This window comes from Falco rusticolus, chromosome 8 (assembly GCF_015220075.1).
Source record: "Falco rusticolus isolate bFalRus1 chromosome 8, bFalRus1.pri, whole genome shotgun sequence".
NCBI lineage: Eukaryota > Metazoa > Chordata > Aves > Falconiformes > Falconidae > Falco > Falco rusticolus.
In genome coordinates this window covers 14,034,811-14,058,042 of record NC_051194.1, presented here as the reverse complement: position 1 = coordinate 14,058,042, position 23,232 = coordinate 14,034,811, and the positions used below count along the sequence as shown (strand labels likewise).

The window sequence follows — 23,232 nt, the reverse complement described above, 5'->3', positions numbered from 1 at the left end:
GTTATAATTATTTAATTGTACTAGTACTTAAAATGAGATAGTGTACTTCTCACAGGATTGGTCATGATGGTCTTAGTCTGCCAAGATACGTTTTCTAAAATACTAGCACCTTAATTTTCTAAGATTTTTAGTAAGACAAATAAAACCCAGGAACTAGGCTAGCAATACTTTTCTCTTTCTTTACTTCGAAAACATGATTACAGAATTAATGTAAAGTTATTCTATTTTCCAAGTTCCCTAAATATGGCTTTTCACCTCTATGTATCTTTCCCTCCCTAAAGATCAGAGTAAAATATGGGCATCTTTGAAAAGAGGTATCTTCCCACATTGTACACTTCTTTTGCACCACGTAAGAATTCAAGTGTACTGAGGGCTAGCTCTTCCTTGTGCCGAGGTGCCAGGAATAGTGGGAGGGAAGGCAGAAGGAGCAATAACAGAATATTTTGTATTTATTTGGCAAAATCCTCAGAAGAATTTTTACAGTTATCTCAAATGTGCATGGTATGTGGACTTCAACTTGTTCACATAATCAAAGCCCATGTGTCTGCAATAACTGCTCAGCGTTACTGGTTGTTCCTTTTTGTATGGGTAGGAAAAATAAACTCTAGAGATTAAATTATATGCTCACACAGTGAGTTTGTATCCATCTCATCTCCTAGGAAATTTTACCATAACATATCTTATTTCAGGTTTGGGATGAAATTTAAGACTTCTCAGAAAGATCAGTGTTTTATCCTTAATTTCCCTGTAAAGAACAAAATCATGCAAAAAAAATGTATCACATTATTCTCAAATTTCAAACATCTTGACCAGATGTAGCCACTTAAATTTTGTGGGGCCAGTATTCTATGTTTTTGTTCACTTCACAATAGCTCTAAAATACACAGTTGCAGAGCTGATGCATGTTACCATTTACCATTTGGCAATTTTGGACCCAACTGATACCATTACTAAAAAGAGCAGCCAGAAGCTAAACAAGAGTAGTGTAGAGTAATTAACAAAAACTTACCATTCTTAAAATTATGTGTACGAACCAACTCAGTTTACAAATAACTATTTCTAGATAATAACATGGAATCATTAATAATTCTGTTTATCGTTGATGCTGTACCATTCTAATTATATTACTCTTTACATGTTGTGCTTTTATGTGCTGCCTAGAACTTGTGTCACTGCGTTGGTTTAGGAACACTGGACCAACAAACATGAGTCAGAAGGCACCAGTAGCACTTGAGTAATAATTTAGTAAGGCAATGGACAGGATATGCTCATGGAACACCCAGCTGCTGCAGCACACTTAATGAGAATCATTTTTTCATGATCTAAATTCCTTCATGGGCCGGTGAGATGGTTCTTTAGAGAATTTTGGAAGAAAGCTATGATTGTGTTTAAAAAAATATCTCACAAATTTTGGGGGAGTTTTGTTCAGTCGTACTGTGATATAATTGGGACTTGGTTTGTTTTTTTGCACACAAGTGATAGGATATGAGGGCAATGACAGCTGGGAGGAGGAACTGCCCTACTTTTTCTTTAAAATGAATGCAAAGGACGGAAAAGTCTTCCAATGCCTAAAAATGTTATTTTATTAAAACACAGACTAATGTACTAAAGTAATATGACTCTTAAAACAGAGAAAGTTCTGATCAGCTGTGGCAGGTCAAATGGAACATACTGTAGTTTGAAACAATTCTCTCCATGTGTATTAGTGGTTTGCAGGGTGGGGTTTTTTTGGACACAGTTTTGCTTTCTACTACAGATTTTGGATAGATTTGTGATTTGAGCCAATGTGATTCCCCACATAGCATTCTTCTGGGGAAAACACCTGTTTTGGTGATTTGGACCTGTCTGTCCAAATGCTCCAGGAGATCTAGAGGGGAGCAAAACAAATAGACAGTCACACTCCCTATTGCTCACCCACCTTTCTAACAAAGTCTAACTTAGGAGGTTTCTACAGTAAATTTAAACTAAACAAATTATTCTAATAAATCAGAATTAGAGAGGTACTTGATATTTGTTGTGGGTTTTTTAATACAGATTTTTTTTTCTTTTTGCTCTGGTATTTTTTCAAAATGATTGTATAAACAAAGGAAGAAAAACACTTGTGTAACTAAATGACTTTTTTAAGATGCTCTTGTAATTTCATTTTGTTGAGTGTTTTTATTCTTTAGACTTGATATTTCTTCTATAATCCAAGTTTTTGAGCTGAAGAACAAATGTTTTGTTTTGGTTCAAACATAATAACATTTAGTACTCATCCTTATGTAGCATGTACCTGTTATTCTTGGACATTGAGACTTTCCCAAGGGCCATCCAGGGTGTGCTCAGCTGGTGTATATTTTTCCAAAAGAGCTGCTGAAGACTTTTAAGAAGACAGCAAAGCTACTGGAACCACAGAGGGCAGACAAGAAATGCTCATGAATTGTTACACTTGGTATTTGAAGAATTAATGACAGCTATTTCAGAGTGACCATTGTCTTTGCTTTCAGAAATATTCAAGGAGCTTCAGTATCTGTAGACAGCATCCCCAGGTGCTTATTACTAGCCGGAGTGTTGCTATGTGGGGAGGGTACAGCTTTGGTGAGATTTATGCCACACCTAGATATTGTCAGGGTTTGCAAATTGTGTGAATGCGGGTACCCTCTGGGCTACAATTCAGTGTAGAGAGACTGGACCTTGATGAAAGCTGGCATCAGCTGTCCTAAAAACAAGTAAAATAAAAGCAAGATTGAAGTTAGCACTAGATCTGTCTTCTCTCTTTTTAGCTTAATATTGAGTCCGTTAACCTTACAAATTCACCTGCATTTTCTTTAAAAGTGATAGTTTTCAAATTACAATATTTTTTCAGAGTTGAAATGGAATTTCAAATTTGGGTGAAACTGTGATGATGTATTATACATGCAAGAAAGATCCAGAGCTGCTAGATCAGCAGGAAAACTATCAAATTCAGGTGAATGTTCAGTAAGGACAAAGGACTTGGAAAAAAGAAAAAGGAATATGCCTTTTTCTACAAGAAATCTCACTGTGGCAGCAGATTAAAGAGCACTGATCTAAGCAGAACAAGAATGAGAAGCAGGAAACTCAGTGAAATCTGAATAGGTTTGTGAGATTATAGAATTGCTGAAATTGTTCATCTAGTCTTTCACATCTAGTCTTAAGGGAAACACTGAAATGAATTCTGAGACTATCAATATGCATTATTTTGTCAATACAAACATGCACATGACTTTGGGGTTTTTTTGGTTGTTTTTTGTTTTTTTTTTTTTTTGTAAAGGCATGGTAAATTTACGTGGGTTTTTTACTTCTTTAATAAAGCAAATTATCCAGCTATGCTAAATCCTCTCTAGGTCTGTCTGACTTTAAAGCAGTTTATAGCCTCATCTATGATTTTTATAGACATCTTATAAATATATTATTAGCTGGATAGATGTCTCTGTGTGCTTGTGCCTCATCTTAGGAATGAAATGAGAAGTCTTGGTTTGGAGGTTTTTTTGTTTTGTTTTGTTTTTCCTTTCCGTGGGTAAAGGTTAGGCTTGTCACAGCAAAATGACTGAAACTGTAGCATGGCTTATAGCACATATCTGAAAATTCTGAAGAGTGATGGCTGACTAACCTCATCAGATATAGATTTCAATATGCCAGTATCAAAGAGCATGTGTCTGGTGGAAGTATCAGTGTTTCTAATACTTTTCATACTGGTTGAATTAATGCTATATTAATATTTTCTAATTTTGTATTTTCCCTTTTCACATTTTGATAATCAATATGAATTTTATGTGAGTCCAAATGAGAAAAACTTATCATCTTATCATACTGTGCTTTTTTTTTTCCTTACAAGAAAGACAATCTTTTTTTATATGTTTTTCTGAAGTAATTCAACATTCTGGAATGAATTATTCAAGTGGGTTTGCTGATTTGTAAGCAAAGCTTTTAGTTCATGTCTGTTACCCAAGATCTTTTAAAGGTCATGAACTTTCTTATACATATTCAAGGGATATGTTTTTCATAGTAAATCTTGACATTAAAAAGAAAAACACAGTAATGCGTAAGTAGGAACTCTAGATCTTTTCATCTGTAGGATCCCTCTAAATAAGGAGGGAAAGTGCATTGGCTTTCAGTTTTTATAAATGGAACAATAGGTTTCCCAGAGGTATAATAGACTGATTTACCTGTGAAGCTTTTCATAAGATTTAATTAAATTCTCTTTGCAAAGCAACTGAAATTTTGTTTGAAAGACAACACTTGCTTTTTAAAACGTCACTCTTTCCCCTGGGCTGTAATTAAGTTTAATTTAGATGGCTCTTTTATATTTTTACTTTTCTTCCTGTGTTCATACTTACTATTGGATTCTGCCTTGGATCCCTTAGTTTAAAGTAATAGGCTTTATTTTTCCATCTGCAGAAGCCTGTGTGAACTGGCTTTGTTTTTCACTAAGTCCTTATCTGGGACCTAGCTATTAATTTCCAAATAACATTAACTTTCTGCCACAGCATCACCAAAATCTGGTTCTTCATCCATGTAAATGATGATGAACCCTAAACATGCTTTATGCAGTTCAGAGAACTGCAACCTTCATTATTCTGGCCTTGAGACTTATATTTTCTATGGATCATGTTACCTCTGAATTTCTCTTCTTAGCTTATTGCTTTAGGCTGCCTCTTTAGTCCATTAATGTACATAATTCTTACATAATTCAGCAAATTCTTTTGTTTGCTTCCCTAGTTCAGTTCTCAGCTGCAGGGTGGATAGAGCAGATCAGGTCAATATTGACTTCAACCGATGTCGTAGTCATGCCTTAGTTACATTCCTCATCTATCAGCTTCTCCCACAAGGACTTTCTTGCTTAATCCTGTCTTTCCTCTGTAGCATGAGAAACACTTCAGCAAACCTGAAAAAATCCTTTCTTAACCTCTTTTAAATCCCAATTTACAGCTCATCTGTACCATGGTCCTACAAAGCCCAGATTTTGTGGTCAGGCAGATAATCTCAAACTGTTTTTTCCCAATTCTTTTTTTGTTTCCATGTAAAGTAATGCCACCTACTAAAATTTCTGCAGTTAACAAAGCTTTCTTATTCCAGGTCTCACATTATTTTGCAAGTATTCTTTTTCCTCCTTCTACCTGTATTTTCACACTGAAGGGCTTTGGCAGGACAGGAGGAAGGAGGTCCAAATATTTGGACCTGTAATATATGCCAAAATTCGCTGCTGTAGCTGTGGCATTGCAACTGGTACATTTTAGTATATTTGACTAGTCCATTCATGTTAGATAGATGTATATAATTGTATGAAAACTAGGTAGACATGATTGGATTAAAAAAAAAGACCACTTGCTCCCTCCTGGCCCCACTTTTTTTTTTTTTTTTTTTTTTGTGTGCGTGTGAATATTTGCTGGAAACTGCAACTGTAGGAGTTTAGCACTTTGTATTGTACAGAGGCTAAAATTATTCAATACTGGCTAGTTAAAATACAGCCTTTCGCAGTTGCCCAACATTAAAAACAGGAGAACTATTACTGAGCCACAATGTGTCTTGGAATACCAGCTATTTATTTACAAACCGGAGATTGTAAATGTTATAAATATCTGAAGATTTATAAATGCTTTGAGAGGGTGTTCTCTTTTGATATGTACATATGACATAATCGCTGGGACAACAGTGCCTTGTCTCAGTCAGGGCATCTTGGAATATAAATAGCAAGTAAATAATTGTGCCACTAGTGTATACTTGAGAAAACTCTGAATGACCATCTGAACATATCCCAGAGCAGTAATAGCTATCTGCAGTGTTATGAGCTTGAAGATGTTTTAGTAAGTTTGTTGTATCAGGAATGAGCTTCTTCCCTAGAATGCAACTGGGAGATTTAATATGTAGAATGTATATATTAATGTAATATTTTATATAATATGTTTATGGGACTATGTCTGTATAGATAGATTTCTGAGTTTTCTTCTGAATAATAACCTTCATCATACCCAAATGGTATTAAGCTTACTATTTTGTTTGCTGTGGTGGCAGCCTGTCTTTACAGTACAAAGGTCACCTTTTGATTCTGTGCTGAACAGCTAATAGAACCTCTATTCAGAGGACCACTACACTTTTTGTTTAGTTAGTACTAGATTGTGCTTTGGTGTCATTTTCTCACTGGGAATGACATGTTTCTCCATGAACTGTCCTTTTGAATCTCATCCATTTTCCCCAGGAGGAAACGACGAGTCACCTAAATAACTGTGGCAGGAGTGGAGGTGTTGGGTAATGACTGATTAAGGGCTTATTTTGTTTACTTTGTGTAGTGATACGTAATGAGGAAAGTTCACTCAACTCCTTAACTGCTGGTGTGGCGTGCCCTACGATTTTGTGTGGTTTGCATTATTGAGATGGGGGTATATCTGTCTTTAAGTAAACTCCTCCTTTGCTGGAAGGAGAAGGCCACCTTGCACAAGTGAGGGATCTGACTATTCCTCATTATTGCATCTGATTCTTCGGTATCGTAGGCTTCCTATAGGCACATGTAATCTGATGGCTGAACTAGGGTAAAATACTTGGTGTCACCAAATCCTTAATTTTGCAGATGTTGACCAAAAAAAATCTATGCTATCTGAAATTCTGGGGGAATTAAAGAGCTAGTTTGGGCTGAGATTCATAATGAACAGTATAAAACTTATCTGGTAGCAGGGAAAAGATCCAGGTAAAATTTGAAACCTTAAAAGTACAACATCAGCAACTCCTATAAACTGCAAGGAACTAATAGAAAGCTGTTAAATCACTGACCACTGAAAATAAATAAATAAATTTACAAATTAACAATCTGTCTGGCACCAGCTGAAACACATTTCTGTATGAAAGATGGTTGACACTTATTCAGGGAGCAGAGACTCTTTAGGTAGATAAAGGTTCTCTCTCTTCATTAATACTTCTAATTCAGCGATTTATTTTTAAAATTATTTTTATTTTTAAGAATAAGATAATATTCAGAATTGTTTTAAAGAATTAGTCTCCATCCTTGAAAGTTATGTGGATGAGCCATTTGACTGTAAAATGAGACAGTGCAGAGGGTTATGAGAATTATAATTACTTATATTAATGGAGCTGATGAATCAAACTAGTCAAGCAATCTAGTCCTTCAAGTATGCTTTTAACAAACTAATCACAAGAAAAATGGAATTAAGTGCAGCAGTTTTATTGAAAAAGTCCACAGGTGTGTGCAATTCCTTTATTAAAATGTTTTCAAATACATTGGACAAGGAGCAGTTGATGATCAAGTTATTCCTTTTTTATACATTTTTATTTCCAAAACTATACAAACGTTGGAAAACTTTCCTTTTCCTCCATTTTAACTATTAATAATTCATTAATGATAAGTTATATATCTCCCTTTTCAATCTGCAAGCCCACTTTCCTGGAGGTGACATTTTACATCTTTGACAATTAAAAAAAAAGTCAGTCATATTTACATGTGCTTAAGGTTGCATAATTGAGCATCATACAGGTTCTGAAAACCAGTGGATAAATGGTTTCAAGATTCACCCAGGTGGGTTGAAGGATTTAAGTACATATAAACTGCATACATGTGATTCAGTAGCCAAGACACCCTTTTCTCCCTTTTATTTTCAAGGCTATGTATAACCTGTGTGCTAGCCATGGTAAAGGTTTATTTTTGTAAAGGTACTCACCGAGTGAAAAGCAGCACTGACAACACTATTGCTGATCAAGGACATGAATGGGCAGAGAAGTGTATGTGTATATTTAATACAAAATCTAATGTTTCAAAATTAACTTGAAGCTCTTATGTAAAAATAATGTCTAGAATAAGCTATTTCCTGGACTGGATTAAAGAATTAAAAAAACCCAACAACAAACCAAAACCACAAACACTTGTGTAAGGAAAAAAGTAGAGCTTAACATGGGAAAAGAACAATAGAAGCACATGGATTAAATTCGGAAGCTAATCTTGCCATGTATAATTACTGGAAATTCAATTGAAATATAGCAACATTATCAAGGGAAAATGAAGGCTACAACTGCAGCAGACACATACAGTATACTTTATGAGCTATTATATTGGCCATACATATTTTTCTACATGTTATTTATTTGAATCCTTAAGGCTTCTCTAATGTCTTACATGAAAGTGCTGTCTGCTTGGATCTTCCATGCATGAGGGAAAGGGGTAATTTTTCAAGGAAAAAAAATAAAATTGTCCACATTTCAATTACAGTAGCACATCCAGAGACACAAAATAAAAGACAAAATTTTATGGTACCTTTGTTTCATTTATTTTGGCCCCCAAAAGATGCATGCACTAGACTTTTATGTACTACAAGGTATTGAAATATTTACAGCATTGTACATGTGCTCTTAAAGGGATGGCAAAGGAAAAGGTCTATTTTTATCTTGGTGGCAGTAGGGGTTAACTTTCCTAGCTTAATAATACCTATTCAAAGTGAGAAATGACTCTTCCAAAAAGAAAAGCCCACAGAAAATAAAGCTATAGCGTAATTATAGCCAATGTTAACAAACTGTACAGCACTTTACCTGGGAATTCTCCTCTCTCACTCCTGTTTGAAATAGCAGTACCAACTATTTAGTGATGTTGTCATGCTCCCCTTGCCCTGTCTGCTCTGTTTCTATTCCAGCAGGTATAGCTGTATATTACCTTTTTATATGATTTTTATTTCAAATTATTTCAGCATGTTGAATGAACATTTAATTCACAATAACCTGATGGCAATTTTTGGACAAATGATATGATTGATATTTACCAGGTTATGGCACTAAAGAATTCAGACCACTATAAAGCGTGTCGTAAATACTTCAAGTGGACTTAGGGAACCATCTCTCTAAGAAACTCAGTGAGTAAGGCTCATATCACTGATTTCCTTCTGCTTTTAAAGGTAAAGATATGATACCCAATACACCAGGTTAAACAAACAGAAGGCAGTTGGGAAGAAGATGCGGGCATAGGAGTCCATTTTGGCGATGCGGATATGTATTCTTCCATGCCTCCACGCTCCCGTTCGACAATCCTCAAAGCAGCAAAAAAAACTGGCACAGTCCTTGCCATCAAGACACTCATAACCATATTCTTCATCCCTTTCTTGGAGGTGTGTAGCATTGTTCATTTGAATAGTAGCTGATCGAGGGCGGATGTCAATTGTAGGTGCCTAAGGTGGAGTGGCAAAAAAAGAAAAAGATGGCAGGAGGGAGAGACACTGTTATTATCACCAGACCAACAGAAAGATAGAGACTAATGGTCAACATGTGAATGATGGTTCTGCATGGGGTACATGGGAAACTGCTGAGGCGTTCTAATTGTAACGTTACCTTGAGCTTATTAAAATCAGTTGCGTCACACACTTCAACTTTACAGGAAAGCAGCACAAATCAATAGAAAGTTAACAGCTGTGGACAATTAGCTTTTAAGCCAAACTAGGTAAACATTAGAGGTTAAAGGAAACATTCAGGAATGTAATTGATGGTGTTTTGAATTTTTTTGTGGTTTATATTTTAAATAGCTGCTTGATATCTGAAGATATTTTGTACATTACAAGGAAGGAACTGAAATAATCTATTGGAAATGCAGGATTTTAATGTAGGGCTGGTTCGTGTTGAGACAGGAGCATATATACAGGAAAAAAGGCAAAAAAAGAGTCTTTTGAATAAGGTTAGGAGAATCTCTATAAGACTTTCCAATTGTTTTAATATATGCAGTTCACCATCTACTAATGTTCACCAACTAGAAGGTTCAACACGTTCCAAATTTTATATAGTAAATATAGTACATATTTATACATATATATATTCGGAATGAATTGAGCAATTCAGCATTTAAAACACGTTTGAGCACTTGGTGAACACTAGGGTAACAGGCGTTGAAATTTCCTGCTGATAGTTATTAGGGTAAAATAACAACAATTCCATTCCACAAGTATATGAATTTCTTGGCTTTTATTTTATGTGGTTTCTATTTTTCCCTGGGTGGTTGGTTTTTGTTTGGGTTTTTTTTGGTTGGTTGGTTTTGGTTTTTTATAAAATCTCTGCATTTCTGAATGAAGATAAGGTTTAGACATGGAACATAGCTAAATATATTTGATAATTTACTAAAAGTGTGTTGATCCACTGATAGCATTAAATATATATATGTGTATATGCATGTTAAACCCTTTCAAAACTCTGACTTTTTTGCATAAGGAACAGCATTTGAGTAACTGATGATGACACTGAATTTTTTTCAGGTCAACATCAGAACAGATTTGGTTTTATAATTTGGAGTGAAATCACAAAGGTTAAAAACGGTGGGGTCAGAGTTGAGTTCTAAAAGGGTGTATTGCAGGTTTCTCGTGCAGCTAATGCTATCGGATCCCATGGCAAAGTGGGAAAGAGAGGAGCAGAAATGTTTTAACATTAAACTCTCTTAATTCACGTGATCCAATATTGTTAGTCGCTCTTGAAATTAATTAAGTTCAGAGCCATAGTGAATCAGTATTTGGGCTGCTGAATCAACTCTACAAATTGTTTAGAAATATGTAACCATTCTACTTAATTCAGAAGTTACCTTGAGTAGAATGCTTAGATGTTTCATTTTTAAAAAAGCCAACAAAACACCACTTTCATATAAGCTCTAATAGTTAAATTCAGCAGTTGCATGCAGTGAATTTCCATTCCAAAAAACATTATACCTTGAAGGAAAACATCCGAAGAAGCTTTCATTTTGTAGACAGAAAAGAGAATCAGAGGGTTGTTTTAAATTAAAGAAAGAAAAGAAAGGAAGAAAGAGACAAAAATAATGTAAATTAAAAATATGTTTTTAAAACATAGTAAGTCAAAAAGAACTAAATTTATAGAAAGGTTGGGATAATAGCAATTTAAACAAGTATCTGTAATATAACCCCCCCACACACATTTTTGACTTGTCACTGCCTTGTAACTTTGTCTTGTATCTGGGCCAAAGGCATAAGATATCAAACTCCATTCAGATCTTTTCAAATTCCCGAGGGATTCCAATCTTTTATGTTAAACTGTTTTGAAAGACACCATTCATTATAAAAAACATTTTTAGAAAAAACTGTTTTTACTTACAAACTATGTCCTGAAAACTCTGCTTTTAGATTTTTTTGGACCTGTGATTAGCATCCAGGCAATCATTTATAGTTCTGTTTGTCTACAAACGCTCACATACAAGCAATGTAAAGAACAAGTAATCTGCTCTTATATGGACATCGTTAAGTGAGACAACTAAATCTGAGGTAGTTAATCTTTGCTACTTTTATTGACTGTGAAAGACACACACTCACACAGAGAGCCTTTTATTTGGGCCTAAGACAGGCCAGGACAAATCATCCTCTTAAAATGTCTCTTTATTTTCATCTGGAGAGAGGCCTGTGATCAAATCCAACTTTAGCATACCTAAAGTTAAGTGAGAATTCTTCCTCTATACTCTTAAGTCTTACAGATGTTTTTCTGGCTGTTTATTTTCTGGTTGTTTATCCACTAAAAAGTACATATTTTTTTTTTTTTTAGATTCAACTTCTCAACAGCTTTTAAAGTTGAAATTATAGCATTAATGTGTAATAAAAGATTATTCAATTACTATTTTTATATTCTTTTAGTACTGTGTATTATAACCAAAAAAGGATATCTTCAAAAGTCCTTGAAGATTTTAGCAGAGCAAATCCAAGTGAATTCATTGTTTCCTAGATGCCTGAAATTAATTTGAAAATACTCTCTATTAATGTAAAAAACTTGTTCTTCACATTTTTCACAGGCATATTTGGGGTTTTTTTGTAGACGATTAGGTTACTTTTCCCTCTAGGATTTTATACCAATTCATTTTATCTCAGGTTTTCTAGACAGCAGACTTTTCAGCTAAGTTGCAAAAGGCAAGGAGAAATCTGTCCTGGACAAAATAAGAAACAAACTTTTTCTCTATCTGGGAAAACTCCCCAACCCCTACTGAGGGTATTTCCAGGATATTTTATTGTTGCTATTATATATGCTTTTTTAATCTGTAGTATGCACCCATAAGTAACATCGTAAACTGCTAGCCAAATCTCTTTCTAAGGGAGAGAAATAGATAAAGAAGGTAAGAAATGTAAGAAAAAGAAGATAAGGAAGTGATGAAAAGGAAAAGATGCTTGAGGGGAAATTAGAAGAAGTACAGTCCGTAGTTTGAATATAAAAGTTTAACTGTAGTCCTGATAATAAGAAATACAGTCATGTCAATAATATGGGCAGAAGTTACTGGCAGAGAATATGGCTAAAGATAAGACAGAAACTGATAGTTCTTCAGTAAAGGTCACAGCAAGAGCTCTATCTATGATATAAACAATGCTTTTGGTAATAGTTGTGATTTGTAGAACGAGGTTAAAAGGATCCTTATTCTAAGAAATTGGTTTCTCTGGCAACCAGACAACTATCATATAGGAGCTTTAATTCTCAAGGTGAATGATTGCATTCTTATTAATAAAAAAGAAGAGTATATATGTAACAGCAAAGTCTGAAAATAAAGTACAAGCATAAAGAGGGATTTAAATGCTCTCTCAGAAAACCTAATTGAATTTTAAACCTTGCTGGTAAAAAGATACATACTGGATTTTTCTTCTTTTTGTCTTTATCCTTGCTTGGCTTTCTGTTGCTGACAAAGTAGTGCAAAGTTCCATATTCCACCAGGGCAGAGAAAACAAAAATAAAGCAGACTGACACAAAAAGATCCATTGCTGTCACATACGAGACTTTGGGAAGAGATTTACGAGCAATTGTACTTAGGGTGGTCATTGTCAGGACAGTTGTAATACCTGGTGGATAGAAAACAACAGAAATGTTATTACTTAAGTAACGAACTCGTTTTGAAGTGTTCGTGGAGTTCAAGTATATAGAAAAGATATTAAACAGCACATCCCAGAACTGAAATGTGGATTCAGTGACAGCTTTGAAGATTAACGTGTGGTATGAAATATTTTTGCATGGTGACTGCAAGTGCTGCTCTGCAAAATACTTTGGTTAAATGGATTATAATTCTAAGAAATTCAGGTTTTTAGTTTTGTAGTTTACTTCTAGGGGGGCTTTCTTTATTTTTAATTGAGAAATTATTTTTCAGAGTTTATGTGCTCAAACCTTTAACCAGAGCTAGAAAGAACTTGTGTCAGAGTAAGAAAATCATGGTGGAGTATAAAAATCACTTTACTCCATTCTTTAAAGTAACCTCAAGACCAATATCAAACTTTTTGTGCTGTTGGGATAAGTTTTGCTTGGTTTTGGTTGCAGAGTAATGGTACCAGTATCATAAAGTCATAAAAAAAACTTTTGCAGCCATTTTATAAGGTAGAAATTAATGAAAATTTTGAATAAAGCATGTAATCCAGCAGGAACTTAAGGACAAAACATGTAGATTTGTATGTGTGCTACATAAATAAAATTGTTTCTTTTCTCTTGCAGAAATGCATTCTGGTTGTATGCAAGAGATGCTAGCCCCATACAAATTGTCTGCTGCTTGTTAAGTGATTTCTTGCATATAAACTGGAAGGGAGAATACCTCAGGGCTCCTTACATGTGTAGCACTGTGAGGTCAGATGTGTCTGTGTGCCAGAGCAGTTCTCTCTTCTGCCTTTCATAAGTGCCTGTAGCCTATAACTGAGTAGTATTGTGACATGCCACACCGCCCCTTCTCCTTTCAGAACATTAGTCCCTGCACTATGATGTGAAGAACATTAAAAATGCATCAGAACAGTTAAAATCTATCACAGTTTATATGGCAAATTTCATACCACCGATTTTACCTCCTCAGTAGTACAAATAGAGTAATTCTCGACAGAGGGGCCAGTCTGTTTTCTGTCTCCTAAGTAAAATTTAAAATAACAGCTGAATGCCTTTATTAATTTTGTACTTTTTTAAAGCAGATTTTATAACATTTTTTTAAAGAGGGCATGAAAAAAGCAATGAAATGCTTAAAACTTTCTGTCATGGGAGCCACTGGTCCTCTATTCCGGTGTTTCTTTCAAGGGAGTTCTGGAATGAAAATGCTGTCCCTAATTTTGCACTTCAGTGCTCTGTGCTGTAGTTCTGTGAAGAAATGAATATGCAGAAGGAAAACCTAAAATAATTCTCACTTGTGTGGATTTAATGCTGAAGCAGAATATGTGTATCACTTTCTCTCATCGAATGTTTCTACTTTGCTAATTCTTACAGTTCCAGCTGCTTTGCACAAACAAGGTTAATTTGGTGTCTCAGTTTATTTGTGGAACAGTTGCTAAATGTATAAAAATTGCTAACTTTGATTAATTGCATGTCACATTTTCATGTATAGGATTTTGATACAAACAAATTCGGTTGATTTTGTAGCCTGAAAGCTATATTTGATTGTTGGTCCCTAAAGTAGAAGTCAGGGTACTTACATTCTCCCCTTTTTACCCCTGTGGCACACAGCCAACTAGAAAGATTGATTCCATCTTGGTATTTATTTATTTAGTATTGCTAGTCACCGTGATATGGAAGTAAAGCAAATAAAACTAATGTCCCTGCCTCTAATCCAGCAATGCTCCAAATCATCTTGACGTTTATTAAAAATATGCAAAAGTTTTTATTGTAGGCAATCTACCATACTAAGAGCTAGGATCTGACAGTAAAAAGAAAAGATGCGAGTGTAGTTGAGGCTGTTACATTCTTTGGAAATGACTACATCCTTTTAAACAAGGAGAGCTTGTGAAATTCTCTCTCCTTTTACATTTACAAACTAGTGATCTGCAGAGGTGTCAATTACACATCATAATGCTTGAATAAAAGCAGGAGGAAAAAACTTACCTAGTGATGTTCTGGCTGGAACTGCATCCTTGTTAATCCAAAAAGAGACCCAGGACAACACAACAATAAGTGTGCAGGGAATGTAGGTCTGAATAGTGAAATAACCCATTCTCCTGCTCAGGTTAAAGTAAACAGACATGACTACATAGTCCCCTGTAAAACAAAAGCATATTGAGATAGAACAATACGTTAAAAACCCAACATAGAATTTCTTTGTAATAGCTAGGGTTTTCCTATTCTCTGTCTGAGATATATATATTAAACTGATTCACCAGATACGCTGATGGCAAATACTCCTCCTAACACTGGTATAGCTGAAGAACTGGTGGATTTTACACACTATCAAAGTAAACAGTCTTGCAGGTTCACTTAGGTAACTTGTACTTTAAGACTTCAAGGGTAACTTCCCTTGCATAGCACAGCAGGCTTCTTTCTCCCCAAGTCATTCCTTATTATTTGCAAACACCTGGTATAGTCCTCTTACAGCAGCTAAGCACTCGAGTCGTGGTGGTGGTCCAGCAAACCTCCAGTCACCATGCTGTCCCTGTTAGCGTGCTCTCAGCTCTGCTCTCAAATAATGCATGCTTTCAGATGTACTTTCTAAATTATTCACGTTCTTAACTATTCTTCAGGGCTAGGTTGTGTCAATAATTAATTTTTTATTTGCCTGCAGATCTTCTGTTGTATTGTGGCTTCAAATCCTTTTAGAGGACGTATCTCCTAAGCACCCCAAAATATGTTACTCTGGTATGCATAACACATAATTCCCATTCTATAGTTTCATGATTCTTTTTCCAGGTTTTTCCGCTTTCAAACTATTAAGTAAATTCCATCTGGATTCAGGAATACAGCAAAGCTTCAGTTTTTGATGTAATTTTTCTAAACTAAAAAAAAACCCCAAACCCTAGTTCTCATCTTTACTTCAGATTACAGCACTCCTGGGAAATCTTGATTGCCAAAGAACTACAGAACCTCAGGCTTCAAAAGACTTCATTGCAATTCAGTGAAATGCAGTCCAGAGGAGTCTCAAACTGAAACAGAATAGGATTTGCAAATTTAGTGTGAGATAGCTTTCCAGTGTTACTAAAGAGACTCTGTGGCTAATGTGTATTCTGCTTAGATCAGTACCTTTAGTTAACATTGAGTTCTCTGTTTTCAGGCATAATTTTAATTTTCCCCAGAATAATCCTCTGAACCTAGTCAAAAGAAACTTCAGAGATAATTTTTCAGCTGGTGCTCCTTTGTTATATTACTTTTTTTCAATGTGAACATCCATATCACAAAGATTAACTGGTTTTAATTTAATTGTTATAATTAAACCAGAAACTTATAAACCAAATTATATATTGGTGGTTTACAAGGTGATATGGCTGAATACGAGCAGCCAATTCTAACAACTACAGCCTGATTATCTTCTTAATTCACATATAAGTTTGCATTACGTGTGAATGTCCTTTATATATCAAATAAACCCCAAACCAAAAAATCACCACTGATCAGAAACACTAAAACCTAAGCCATAAAATTACAGTATGACTCATTCTTCTCTGGATCATGTATTAACTTCCTGACAAGTGAATATTTTGTCAATTTTGGGAATTCACTTTTTTATTCATTCACCTTCATATACGCTATTAATAGCATTGGAGCTTTTTTCCTGTTACCTTATGGTAGAGGTTCCTTTGGAGCAGTAGCTGTACTACTTCTGTGGAAAAATTTTGAAGAAGGCTGTTTTCATGCTCAGTGTTACTATATTACTTTAATGGGGCAAAAAATTACCAGAACAAAGAGATGAAATATAAACCTGAACATAATTGAGAATGTAAAATGTAGAAAAGTTTAGCTCAGAATTGAAATTAAAACTGGATGTTTTCTTTCTTTTATTGCTTCTTTTTTCTGAACCTGCAACTGCTATAGACACTTCTGGAGTAGCTGAACAGATATATCAGATCCTAGGTATCTATTTTCTCCATATTTTTTGTCCTGTACTTGGATAGGTCTTTTTGTCCAACTCTTCATAGTTCTAGCAGTCTTGCCTTGTAGGATCTTCTATTCAAAAGAACAGAAAATATCAGAACCTAGTACAGAAGCCAGCACTTTCTTACAGGCATTACAAACCCAAAACTCAGCACCTGTGCTGAGAAAACAAACACATAAATCTAGATGACCTAGACCAAGGCATACTGCAAAGACTTCATGTATTGTCCATGTTCAAAACCAGTGTATGTAAACCAAGCCAAATGGTGGTTTGGGTAACATATGAATAAGCATACATGTGTCTAGAGAGATAGTAGCCTCAGTCCTTCCAGTTTATAGACCATTTCCACATATGTTTTTTAATAATGTTTTTTCTAGAAAGCTTGGTGGTGATCACCTGGTCTCCATTGAGGCTTGTGTGGATTTTTCCTCTAACAGAGTGTTTTTTAAACAGTAAGCTATTACAATAATATTTTTACAATATTTTATGCACTATTTTAAAATTCAAATATTTTTTGTTAAAAATGTAACGTATAAGAGCTTTTAAAACATTGACTAACTTATAAAGGCCTTGGCCCATTCAGCAGCAATGAAACATTATTTTGAATTCTCTATCATCTCAAAGATGCGCTTCAGAGGACAATCTATTTCCATGGAGCAACAGCAGTGTCCTGTCACAAAGTATTTGCTACAAAAACTGGAGACACTCCAGGTGGAAGTGGAAGAGTTTTATATCTAATTGAACACAATGCCTTCTGCTTTAGTTTCTCCACCCAATCCCCCTGCCCCGCTCCACCCCTCCCCGTTTTTGTTTTTGTTTTTTTGGTTTGTTTGGTTTTTTTATACTGGACTGCTTAACCAATTATGTTTAGAATAGCGTATCTCTACTAATATGTTCTAAAAAGTGATGTAATTGTTCTAGATTTTGTTCAGCTCTCACAAATATTATTTCACCTTCCTTTATGCAAAGATTTCCTTTCCTAATGGATGTAAGTATAAAAAAATTGAAAATGCTCCAGAATGATATTCATAGAAAACACTGTATCAGCTCCTGATATTTATAGAAAAAGTCCCCAGAATTGTCCTAGCAGACCTTATTTTACTGAAAGCTTAAGGAAATAAGGTACCGTATATACTTTATATAGGCTTTAAGGTTTCTATTAAGGGAGAAGTTAAATCAGAGGAAGTAAAAAATTCAGTGTCAACTATGACTTGCCAGGCAGTATGGAGTTGACCAATCTGAAGAATCATTCAAGGATGCATAAATTGTTTTAAATTAGATGTTGCATTCTAATCTGAAAGCCTGCTGGTGCTGTAGACACTGTTGCATCATGGAGTAAATTCCATTACTTCAGAGAATCTTAATGAAGGAAGGAATAATGTTAATACCCCAGAGAGGTGTTTTATTTCTTACCTTGCTTGGTTGGCATTTTAGGAAGTGGGATGTACTGATGATTTTTTTGCAAGGTAAGAGTGAGAATAACATATATAATTTAGGAAATGCCAAGACAAGGCAAGCAAATAATTCTGTAATGCATTGAGGTGGGTGTCAGTCTCTTCCTGGGTAACAAGTGATAGGATGAGAGGAAATGGCCTCCGGTTGAGCCAGGGGAGGTTTAGATTGGGTATTAGGAAAAATGTCTCCACTGAAAGGGTTGTCAAGCATTGAAACAGGCTGTGCAGGGAAGTGGTTGAGTCACCGTCCCTGGAGATATTTAAAAGACGCGTAGATGTGGTGCTTAGGGACATGGTTTAGTGGTGGACTTGACAGTGCTGGGTTAACGGTTAGACTCAATGGATGATCTTAAAGGTCTTTTGCAACCTAAATGATTCTATGACTATGTCTTCTAGCCTTGATGTAATATGAACAATTATACATAAAGCATTAAGGAAAACAGGACTAAGTGGTGGAATGTTCCAGAGAAGCTGTTGTTACCGTTTGTGTAAGTGATGTTGGAATGATGTAACAGCAGGCCTTCTGAGGTTTTGAATAAGAAAAGTATCTGAGCATAAAAACTGATGCAAGACCAAAGATGTGCAATTTAGGACCTAGTATCAGTTGTCATAACACGTACGTACAAAATGTAAAATGCATTAAGTCCTCTGTGGAACATGGACTTGACAGTACTTTGCTTAAATCACACCTTTCATGATGAATTTTGCCTCAGCCCTGTTTTTATCCACATTTGGGTTTTTTTCTGACTCTATTCATGGACTTCTCTGCTCTTCAGCTGGGACCAGCTTAAATACTCTCTGTTTTTTTCATATTATCTCTGTGCCTGAGGTGATTTTTCACTCCTGTGGTGATGTCTGCATGAAGCTGTCAAACTAAGACATTCTTTTAGTAAAAAATAGCCAGACTTGATCCTTAGCACAGTGTCATTCATTAGTCCTCACTTGGCAAATTGATAATCTTTTCATTATTACTTCATCCTCTTTCCCTGAGCGCTGGCTCTTGTTTATCCAATATTGTCTACTGCAGCAAGAAAGCTTCTCAGACTGCCAGACTGATGTTTGGAGGGCTAATATACTTTTGGATTTTTCTAGAAATGAATGATAATATAACCTGGCAGTATCTTTGTAAGACAACATACTTAAGTACTTAACATTTGGCACCCTAATTAGAAGATTTGGGATTACTTAGCCTTTCACCAGAGACCTTACAGTCCTGCCGCCCATTCTAAGATATATATAACTATTACATATGTCTAGAAAATAATACCTAGATAATTTTCAATTTTTAAAGAAATACAGAATTTCCCTGGAAAAAATAATCTTATTACATTGAAGAGCATAATAAGTCATCCTTAATGTATTAGCCCTCTTCTCTCTTTCTCTGTATGAATATATTTATTTTTCTTATTCCGTTATATTCATCTACGTTTGTAGATATAGATAGATAGACATAGTCTTCTTCCTCTGAAGATAATATAAACAGTTAACCAGTTTCTTCCATGACATATATTTAACCCCCAATGCAGTCCCTTAGGAAAATGCTATCCAGCTCATGTTTATCCTCACGTATAAATACTCATGTCATGTTTTCTACTAAATGCATATTCCTGCCAATTATGTTTGGAAGATCACAAGACACAGAGCAGGGTTCTGACTTGAGCTACAGCATCTTCATGCTACTCTGAACGGGAAGTCCCTGCTGCACACAGAGAAAGTACGTGGGCCTGAAGTGTCTTCTGGAGTAGAAGATATTTTGAAAAGGAGATGCATACCATCGGTATTCAGTGATCGTCACCTTATTAAGCCCTTACAAAAGGTTTTATTTTTAACAGTCCTGTGTCATTCCAATTAACCTATACTCAAAGCAGTCTATGCGAACTTTGGAAATTGGGAAGCTCGTCCTACCATACATTTGTGTGATACAGTAATTTGAACACCAGGATTCTGACTCTGTTAGACAGTCAGGAAAGTGAATTCTTGATCTGAGGAACCATCTGTGCGTACGTCCTGGCCTAAGTCCCAAAGGTTCAATAGAAGGAATCAGTCGTGCCAGGAAGCATAGCCAGGGGGAATGTACACTGTATTTAACTGATTTAATCAGCACAGTGGGTGTGATCCTTCATTGCTTCCTGGTTGTGGAATCATTTATACCTGTGCGAAGTGAATGGGAAATTATACCCATTAGTACTCTCTTTATGCATGTCTAAGTGACTGTGCAAAGTGTAAGTTACCGGGGAAACAAGCCTCTAATTTGTACTCAGAAGTGATTTGGAAGCTAGTACAAATGCTAGAGAAAAGAACAGCTTTCTAACATCACAGGAAATTGGTGTCTTAATTATAGTTCAGGTAGCAACACTTATAGCTGAGATTGTCTCACACTTGCTGTTATAAGGTTCTGTTTTCTGTTGTTTAAACCACTGCTACATTTAAATTATTAAAAGAACTGCAGAAAAGCTTCAAAAATTATATGTTGGCCACCTGGTCAAGTTATTTGTATGGCCTTTTTACATGTTAGCATTTCTGTGAAAATCTTTTTGGCTAAGTTAAAAGTTTTGGAAAACAACCGATGTGCACATAGGCATGTGTCCATAGAGATAAGAGGGGTTTTGAGACTTTATAAGATGACTTTATTCTGACAAGCCCTGTGCTATCTCTTTTTCTTACAAAGCTATGCATCACTGATGCATAGACAGATAGTAGAGATGGCTCTGTTCTTCTCCAACTTTCTTTGATCCATTATACAGTCCACTACCTAGAATCTCCAGAATTTCTGTATGTGCTGAACAACACATGAGCTCCTCGCCTCATGCTGGCTCCGTGTCAGGGAGCTTCATTGCGGAACTGTTCTCCTCTAAGAACTGGATGTGTTCTGTCCCAGGTTCTGAACAGGATTTTCCTTGATTCTTTGGTAAACTTAAATATTTTTGCCAGTGTTTTGTAGTATGAAAATCAATGTGTGTTTTAGTAATTCTGATAATATTTATAATGTAGCCCTTTTATGCCTAAAATGTAAAAATCTGTAGAGAAAATAAATTACATAGAATAATATTGATGACAAATTAATGGTTGGCAGAAAAATGCTAGCAAATATCTTTATTAATATTTAATATCTTTTTAAAATTTAAAGTTTTCCTCTACTAGATGGATCTGTACAACTGTCAAGGAAAAAAAAAAAAGACAGGAGTAGAGTAACATACAAGCCAAACTCTCCCAGAATTTCAGGCCATCATTTGTTCTTTAAGGACTGATCAAATGACCAACAACTAGGATTAACGCAGGTCACTGCCTGTTAGCACAATAGTGTCAGTGTGGCCAACAGCAGCCACATGGTTCATACAACCCAGACATGCACCAGCTGTCCAGATTTCCAATGGGTTTTTCTCTCCTAATTTTACACAGAAATCATACAGAAAAAAAAACCAAAAACCAAGTATTTGTAAAAGATTTACTTAGAGAACCATATGATGATATAGATGGAAATTAAACGTTTTTTCAAAATTAACTCATATAAAGCAGTACATAAATAAATGTCTTGTTCATGCATGGGAAACTCTATCCAGTTCATCCTTCTGGATGGAGTATATATGGGGAAAAAAGCAATAAATAAAAAATGTGCCACAGGAGGGCACTGTCACCTCAGAATAGAAATCAGAAATGATTGCAAGTTTGCCAGTGGAAAAGTGAATCTTAAAAATTTCTAATCATTCTTCCCGTGGAGTGTTTATGCAAACACTCAAATGGCATAACTGACTTCTATGGCTCCATTAATAGAGAGGCACTTGTAAGAACCAAACCGATTTGTATGACAGAAATATTACCAAAGTAACATCACCTTTGTGCTGTAAGTAATGAGTAAAAACTGCATAAATTGTTAATGAACAGCAACTGTGGCAGCAGAATTTATCTTCTTTTCCTCATTAATAACTAATAGATACATACTTGTTCTCTCTCTCTTTTACTGTTAACATGTCCAACAGTCTCATTTTCTGTTAGGCAGAGATCACAGCTAGCACTGTTGTTTGGGTTTTTTTTAAAAAGAATGAATATGTAAAAGTAGTTTTGTGGGAAAATAAGTGTTTTCTTTGGTTTTGTCACGGTACATGGAAACACTATTAAAATAGTAACATATAATTTCTGTAAATACCTCCCTTAAGGAGGGCCTTTCTTGTAAATTCGCTGTTATCAGTACTCTAAGTAAACTTTCACTCTGAATTAATCATATTTTTTCAAAAAAAGACACTCATGATGAATTTGAAAAAAAAAATTTAAAAATGTCTAAAATAGTTTAACAGAGCGGAAAGGCTTTAATCACAGACCAGTTTGTTTCATGATGTACCCACACGTAAAAAGTGATGATCCCAGACCCAAAGGTTTTGTTGGCTAAGTCTGCAGTGTTGAGATTTCCAGAATATGTGAAAATTATATTGTTTTTCTAGAGCTGGCATTATTGCATCTTGCTGCGTATTAGTTTAGTGCCTTATATTTCTGGGTTGGAGCTAAATACCGTAATCCCACTCAGTCCAGGTGAACTTCTAATTCTCTCTAGCTCTTAAAGTGCCAACCTACTGAACCAACACTAACTGTAAAAATAATAGCAAATAGGATCAAACCACTCCTAAATGTATCCTCCTTCTTTAAAAAGGAGTTAGGCTTGGTGCCATTTTTATTCAGATATTCTGTAATAATAAATGATAACTAGTTGGTAAACTTGTGGGGCATTGCCTGTAAACAACCAATTTCCTTCCCGTTGTATGCCCTTCTTCCACTTCTGGCACACTGGAGGGCAGCAGTGTTACCCAAAAACTACTATGAGTGGAGAAATAAAATAAAATAAAATAAAGAACGGTAAAATATGGACAAAGTCTTTTCTCTGTCACATCAAAACAGGTGATGATACCAGAGCTCTGGTACATGCTCTGCTCAGCAATGGCTGCATGCAGATTACTGCCCCCACGAAAGGCAGGAAAAGGGGAGAATGAGGGACTGGAGTCAGACCTCTATCTCCCAAGT

At 35.4% G+C, this 23,232-nt stretch overlaps 1 protein-coding gene across 2 annotated transcripts in view; it reads right to left on the bottom strand.

The window, feature by feature from the left end:
* Positions 1-7,161: 7,161 nt before the first annotated feature.
* The window catches only part of GABRG2 (gamma-aminobutyric acid type A receptor subunit gamma2), a 69,011-nt gene continuing 52,940 nt past the window's right edge, over positions 7,162-23,232 (bottom strand). The window contains exons 7-10 of one of the 2 annotated variants that reach the window (XM_037398153.1): positions 14,791-14,943; positions 12,583-12,788; positions 10,674-10,697; positions 7,162-9,158 (exon numbers count right to left, since the gene is read on the bottom strand). In XM_037398153.1, the coding sequence (XP_037254050.1) occupies positions 8,883-9,158; positions 10,674-10,697; positions 12,583-12,788; positions 14,791-14,943 (659 nt within the window). In that variant the 3' untranslated portion in view covers positions 7,162-8,882. The remainder of the gene's footprint in view (positions 9,159-10,673; positions 10,698-12,582; positions 12,789-14,790; positions 14,944-23,232) is intronic. The other variant, XM_037398154.1, reaches the window with a different exon arrangement.